Here is a 7,848-nt window from a genome sequence, read left to right as displayed (position 1 = left end):
TGCATCCACGCATGCTAATCAATTAATTAACATACTAATTACCGCACGACCGTTCTGCAATAAATCATTTAATAGCTGCAAAACCCTGTAAAATACACATGCCGACAAATTTACGTAATCAAGTATTCCTAAGAGTTTTGGAAAGTGTATATTGCGATGATTCGAGTTTAATGTATAGCTGCAGGAGCATCGAGGTCTCGTTCTCCAAGTTTGGATGTATACATTATGCACTGGGAAAAGTACACAGGCTCTTACATGTGTAGTTTTTTTTTGCATAATACTAGTAATATCACGCCCGGTAGCTTGCATGCAATCACTTTGTTCGACCACGCGTAGCCAATGAAAAGGGTCGATGACCGTGAATATATTATTGCCGTACACTAATTAAGTCGGTATTGTAAAGAAACGCGCGGCGGTATAGTGGTGAAGGATCACTATGGGCAAGACATTTATGTAATTCTTTCTTGGAACACCATGACATACACACCTCATCATCATGGTTTCAGATGATTGCCATACATTTGCTATATATAACATATTTGGCGAAACATTCCGTTGTTAAACATTGCCTGGTGAGTCTCCGGTGACAGCATAGAGTGGAACGTCACAAAATATTCAATTTATAAAAAGCGAAGCTTTTGGTTAATGAATCAGAATAGGTGATTTGTGTTTGACTCGAATCTATACATGCCCATTTTATATGCAGATAAGCCCCCCCCCCCCCCACTCGTCTCATGGCTATACATAGAGGCAGGATGCAAGCTGTACCGGCAATACTTGCGGTTATTGTTATCAGCTGCCGAATAACAGCGGATCGCCGTTGGTCTGTGTCGTTATACGTTCATACATACTTAAATCAATGCAAAATTAACTGAGCTAACATCGTACAACTGAGCAATTGATCACCGATGGCCGTTTGTACATTGACTACACAGCGTCGAGGCACAACAAATATCTGTATTTTGTATGTGTGTTTTTTTCTAGACAAATAAATAACGGAATTTGACTGTAAGTAGTGTATCATATTCCATGTAGTTGTGGTAAATGCTCGTGATATTCCCATTTATTACGCCGAGGGAATTATTCCCCATCAAATTACCTCTACTTTTAGAACAAATATTACCTTATCCTTTTGTTGAGACAGAGTCGCTATCACGAACTGAGATGGCAGTCGTGACCTAAACTCGTTGAGGATTAAAAGGCTTAACATCGAAAACATACGATCCAGTTCTACAAGGCCAATGTACGCGCACAACATACGCTATCTAACCACTCCGCAAATGTGTTCTAACCATTCTATTGGTTGACAGCGTTGCTGAATAGAATAACCGATGGTTCAGCAGGAAATCGTTGTGAGATGGATGCCTCTCGAATAGGGATGTACATATATGAATATATACAACTGGCCAATTTCCTACGTCAACCAATTACAATGGCAAAAATGTATCCCCGAAAAGCCTTCATAATTGGCAATATGAGACGTCTACGTACGTGATTGGACCTTTTATCTGGTCTGTAACGAGATGTTGTACACATCCTTTATATCACTGCTTAACATTGGACCTCCAACCATTATGCTGACAAAAGAACTAATTATAACAAATGATCCTCAGCTACTAAAGATTAAACCCATGGACACGTATCCGAAATTATTCACTAAATCCAAAGCTGAAATCTACCTTGCACCAGAAGTAGACAGCATGATGCCGTTTTATATAAACCGAACGCCAATTACAGCAACCCTTCTGGCGAAAACAAACTCCCATTGAACGCAGGATATCTTTAAGTCACGTACGCCCACGCACTTTTTGTAATGCTGTAGACTTTCTGTGCTATTATAAACCACAGATTTGTTCCCATTCTATATAGCGAGAAAAAACGTGTTTTAATCTTATCACCGAGAGCTTATGATCTCATATAGCGTTAGCAGTAGTATAGAACAAATTGGTGTTCACATTCTACTATTATAGAAGATAACAGTTTCTGATGTTCGAAACACGGCGATGGTATCTATTTTTCAAATATCACAGGTATACGGATAGGCAGGTACTATATATATACAGGTTCACTCGATATTGTAAAATGGAATTGTATATAGCTTGAATTCAATGTGGAAAGGAGACGCGATGTGCGAAGACTCGTACTGGGATGATTAGTAAAGACGTTGGTTTTAATTAGCACTACTCATGTCTGATTACATGGACACGTGGAAAATAACAGCTGACACTTAATGTGCCGCTCAAGACATTGTCATCTTAACTGCGATGCTATGATCTTGGCGCTGTTGATCTGATCTGACTTGACTCGGGTGCGTTGACAAGAAGGATCCATGTCGTCATAACGTAATATATACGCGATATGTTGCGATCAATGCTCGGCGTGTTGTTTCGTGGCATTGTGTATATCTCGGGGATATGTGTGCAAATCTCCCTGCAATCGTGCTGGTTTGATAATTTTACAAGACGCTATTACGTTTCAATTTTGATATAGGAGAAGGATTGTATGACCTTGGTCCACAATACGTGCACGAAGTCTTATAACTACATTGTATCCGCAAGTCTATAAAAAAATAAAACAGTTTACTTGAAGAGTCTTCTCTAACCTTACGAGAACTATAAACGGACACGTATATGACGAGTGCAACCTTGGTTTCTTTCAAATTAAAACGGGAACTCTAGTGATTCTCTTGCCTGGACATGTCACCTTAAAATACAGAGGTCAGTAAAACAACATTCAATTCGAGTCTGTTGATTGTACTTATTTTATATAGGAGATTTTAAGGACGTTATTATTATTGAGTTGAGCAGAACATTGTAAACGTAACGAGCCGTCCATTCCCAGAGTTGGAAAAAGACTAGTTGGAAGCGATATAACTGGGTGTCTTGTGCTTGACACGTCTTATATAAAAACGTCATTCCGTTATAATTTCACATAATGTCTAGTTAAATATGATACCAAACATAGAAAAGACTACGATGTATTATTTTTCAACCTGCAACATTGTTCCTGTATTTAAGGTAGAGATGCAGGTTGGGAGACTATATTTCTAATTGCCTCTAATTACTGTAATTACATGAGTAAAATATACTTTTTACCAATCAAGTTATATATCATTTGAAAGAGTTTTATTTAAACTTTTGAGTTTTATGGTTTACAATAATGTACTATGATACCATATTAAGTGGTGTTGATTTTGGGTTAAAATCATGCATTTTAGGTGAAAGTGCACTTAAAACTATTTAACTTTTGAATGCATACCCTGAACACTTATAAGAACACTTATTTAAAACTTCTGTTTACTAGGAACATAATGGCTTATTTATTAGTGCTTCCATTGAAAAGTTTTTACACAGTGCTCTTTGAAAAATTCACATTTTATAAATCGTCCACAGTTAACAGATCCGCTAATTGGCAGCTCTATTGTTTCTGTTCCAGTAAAGACAGTGAAACCATACGAAACCATTTACTTAGGATAGACCTGAATAATGACCCCTGAAAATTTCATCGAAAACAAATGAACCGTCTAGAAGTTAAATAGTTTTAAAGTTGAAATTTGGAGTAAAAAATGAAACTGAGATAATCGCCATTTTGTAAAAAAAAGTTTTAAAATGAATCATTCGCTTCATATGTGTAACAGAAACTCCTAGAAATACACCATACACCGTAATTTGCCGATGTTAAATCGTCAGGTAAAAAAATAAAATAAAAACATTTACAATTCGAGGGAAACGGACAAAAAATCGTCCGCGAAGTCTCAACCTAGCGTGAAAACTGTCATGGCATCGTGTTATCAATTCCACTGAGGGAGGGACACAATGGATTACGTAAAGCCGATGACTTATTCATACAGTTATATAAACATTGGGTGGGTTGAGTCTCAATTTACCTTCCTTCAAACCTTTAAAAAATACTTTGTATGACGCAGTTTCCGTGGACCGTGCGAAGTTAGACGACCAGGTTGAAAAGGGCCCTAATATTTTACTACACAACGACTATTCGCAAACGCCGGTGAAACAAATTCGAAATAAAGTCACATTGGAAAGGGAACTATAAGCCAGTTCACGGTTTAGCCGGCTTCGTAACGAGGCCGGGGTCACCTGGGGTCAAGGGGGATAAAAATCGCTGACGTTGGTGGCGTTGCATAGTGTTTGCCTTGACAGTCGCGTGGATACATGCATTTAAACGGGATTCTACTAGAATCTAAAGGCTAATCTGAGTTTATTCTGCATGTGAGTATACATCAGTTGTTTGCGATGATTATAATAACAATTTTCCGAGTCTGACAATAATATTTATTTGATTATGAGCACATTAAGAGTACATATGTAGAGTACCCAATTTATGACTTTGCTGTTGCCACAGAAATGTAGGTTGTATTTCATATTATGTAATATATTATGTCCATATGTGCCTAAATTTCACACAGTTTGTGTAAAAACATGTATAGAATATAGCACAGTATTATGGTCGTATTTCATTGTCAAAATATTCTATATGGCTAATTTTTAGTGTCAATATAAATAGTCCTAGCTACTGTTTGATACATATACTATATCAATATTTATTTGAAATAAATATAACAACTTGCGTCTTGTAGAAGTATACACTAAAATAATTCCATGTGCTTTTTCCTTCAGATAAACATATTCTACAATGCCAAAAGTTATTTGTGCTGTGGTAGGGTGCCACAACAGCACCTATAGGATCAACAAATGGAAAACAGAAATATGTGATCAACACAGGTCCCTTCATGGTGTAGGAGCATGTATTTGCGACCCTCCTTTTTACTTATACCCCTTCCCATCAAAGCTGAATAATCATGAAATGTACAAAGAGTGGTGCAGGATAATGTACAGAACAGACAAATTAACCAAAGAAAACTGGGAGGCTACCAAATATGACCGTGTTTGCTCTGAGCACTTCATTGATGGTAAACCAACAACAGAACACCCATATCCTACTTTGGCTCTTGGAAGATCGTTGTCTAAAGTAAAAGCACCCAGAAGAAAACTCTGTAAACATGCACTTGAACCAATACGAAAGAGACAGAAAGTAACATTCACACATTCATCAAATCCAGACAATACTGAACTGTCAGATACACCATCAATAACATGCCCATCAATTGCTGGCCCTTCTGATGATAGAAACATACCTGAATGGATACATAACTACATAGAGCCACTGCAGTGTGATTGTCCAGGTGAACATTGTCCAAGGTGCCACATGAAAGACATTGAAATAAATGAGAAAGACAAACTGATAAAACAACTTTCTGAAAAACCTCCAAAGCCTAAACTACAATTTGATGGAATTATAACTGATGACAAGGCTTGTCTTTTCCACACTGGAATAACAACTATTAAAATATTTAATCTATTATTTGAATACTTTAAACCAAAGGTTGTTAAAATGATGTATTGGAAAGGTGCAAAGACATCAAAGTCTCAAACACAAGAGTCACCTATGAAGAGAGGACCTGGACGAAAGGTGGAAATAAAAGAAGAAATGCTTATCACTTTGATGAAATTGAGACTTGGATTATTGAATGAATACATCGCCAGAACATTCAATTTATCAGAAGGTTTAGTATCATCAATATTCACAACTTGGGTAAAAGTGATAGGCCCTCTCCTGAAAGAAAGTATTTTCCTACCAGACCCTGAAAACATTAGAGCCAAGGTGTTTCATGAAACGGACCCCAAGGCTTAGAGGTATATTGGATTGTACAGAATTTTTTATAGAGAGACCAAGAGAACTTGAACTCCAGGCCTTGACCTGGAGTGACTATAAAAAACACAATACCATCAAGGTTCTAGTAGTCATTACTCCACGTGGTAAAATTGGGTTTCTCTCAGAGGCTTGGGGTGGTCGGACATCTGATCGACATATCACACTGAATAATGGATTTATGGACAAAGTGGAATCATATGATCAATATATGGCTGATAGAGGGTTTGACATTGCAGGAGATTTACTGTTACATAGGGCAGAGCTGATCATTCCTCCTGGTGCAAGAGGCCATGAACAAATGTCAGGAAGTGACGTCAAGAAAACAAAAGAAGTTGCCAACCTCAGAATCCACATTGAGAGAGCTATTGAGCGAATAAAGCGCTTTCGAATTCTCAAAACAACACTTCCTTTAACGTTGGTTCCTTTAGCAAATGACATTATTATGACCTGTGCAGGACTGTGTAACCTCCTTGATCCATTAATCAAATGAACCAAGTTGAGTTATTTTCTTGTAGGACTGATAGGATAATGTGCAACTTTCAGTTTTTGCAGATCTCTGGATAACTTACCATGTTTAATGAAGTGCCATCAATGCTTCACCTTTCTTATATTGTAATTTCTGTGTATTTGCAAAAAATATGATAGTTTTGTGATCAAACCTGATAAATACATTTATATAAAGAATGATATAAACAATCGTTTTAAAATATTTTTCTGACAAACTTGGTTCATTGACATTACATGTTTGTGATGACACACAGGCTTATAAAATATTGTATTGTGTTTTAGTTATAAATATATATACTAATAAATATGAACATTTTAATTTTAAATGCAAGGTGGAATAAGTTTGATGATCATGTTCATTCACCATGAGTAACGCCTTGAAATAAATATGTGTTCTGGTGGTTTAGAATGAACGCCTGTGTGCTGAGAGTATTGGAGATACATTAAAATAAATTTAAGATTTGCTTTTCAAACAAGAAGCTTGTCAACTAATTTTTGCTATTTGAGATGCATAACATGAAAAACAATGTGATTCACATCATCAAAATTTATAATACATACAGAAAATACATTTAATTTTTAATCCATGGTATTTAGTCTAATTTTTCATCTATGGTTTTTAGTCTAATTAGTTCCATAGCACCTCTGCGATGAATTAAATTTAAATCTGATTTTTCTGATATCGGAAATGGGCTAATAATATATATTCAATGTTTATCAACATTAAACTAATCATGTCTGTGGATTACCTCAATGAACCAAATGAATTATTATACAAATTAAGCACTTATTATGCATAGATTTAGGTCTGTATATTGTTTCAGGGTGCTCATGTAAAAAGTTTCATTGAAATGGAATAATTAGTACATTATCAGTGTAAAAGCCAAAAATTAACTAATTATGTAAATTAGTTGATTAATATACACACATTTTTACACAAGTTTCATTGAAAAGTAATGAAGTAATAGTACTTGAAATATCAAAAGCTGAAAATTGATTAATTATGCAAATTAGGTAATTAATATTTCACATATCTGTATGTGCATCGTCCTATGTATCTATGTAAGTTTCATTGAAATGTGATAATTATTTTACCTGAGATATCAGTGGAAAAGTCAAAAATCTAATCATTATTAAAATTAGGTTAATTATATGCATGGATTTTAATCCAAAACTAATCACATCTGCGGATTAGCCCAGAGCATCTATACACCAAGTTTCATTAAAAACCAACATACGGTTCTTGAGATATCAGAGGAACGAACAGACACACACACACACACACACACACACCCACACACACCCACACATACAGACAGGGTAACTGCAAAGACTCAAAAATCAAACAATATACTATTTCATAAATGTCCATACTTTAATTCAAATTCTACAATAATATTCCACACATATATTGTATAAGCTACTTAATACACATGCCACTTCTACTTCATATTAATAAATATAGAAACACGTCTTGTACAGTGATGACCACCAAGGTGCCTATTTTATAAATGTTAAAGGATCATTTGTGATTTATTTTTTGTTGTCATTTTATCTGAGTGTTGAGCCTTCTGCATTTGGTAAATACTGAATCCAGTTTGAAAAAAA

General features: G+C 35.6%; 1 protein-coding gene across 1 annotated transcript; it reads left to right on the top strand.

Moving 5' to 3' along the window:
• Positions 1 to 4,653: 4,653 nt before the first annotated feature.
• On the top strand, positions 4,654 to 6,223 carry LOC100373789 (uncharacterized). The gene is made up of 2 exons (XM_085490868.1): positions 4,654 to 5,644; positions 5,745 to 6,223. The coding sequence occupies exons 1-2, from the start codon at positions 4,654 to 4,656 to the stop codon at positions 6,221 to 6,223; spliced, it is 1,470 nt and encodes a 489-aa protein (XP_085346994.1).
• The last annotated feature ends 1,625 nt before the right edge of the window (positions 6,224 to 7,848 follow it).

Source organism: Saccoglossus kowalevskii, chromosome 16 (assembly GCF_978046115.1).
Source record: "Saccoglossus kowalevskii chromosome 16, keSacKowa6.1, whole genome shotgun sequence".
Lineage (NCBI taxonomy): Eukaryota > Metazoa > Hemichordata > Enteropneusta > Harrimaniidae > Saccoglossus > Saccoglossus kowalevskii.
The sequence above is the reverse complement of the archived record's forward strand: the minus strand, read 5'-3'. Positions and strand labels throughout refer to the sequence as shown.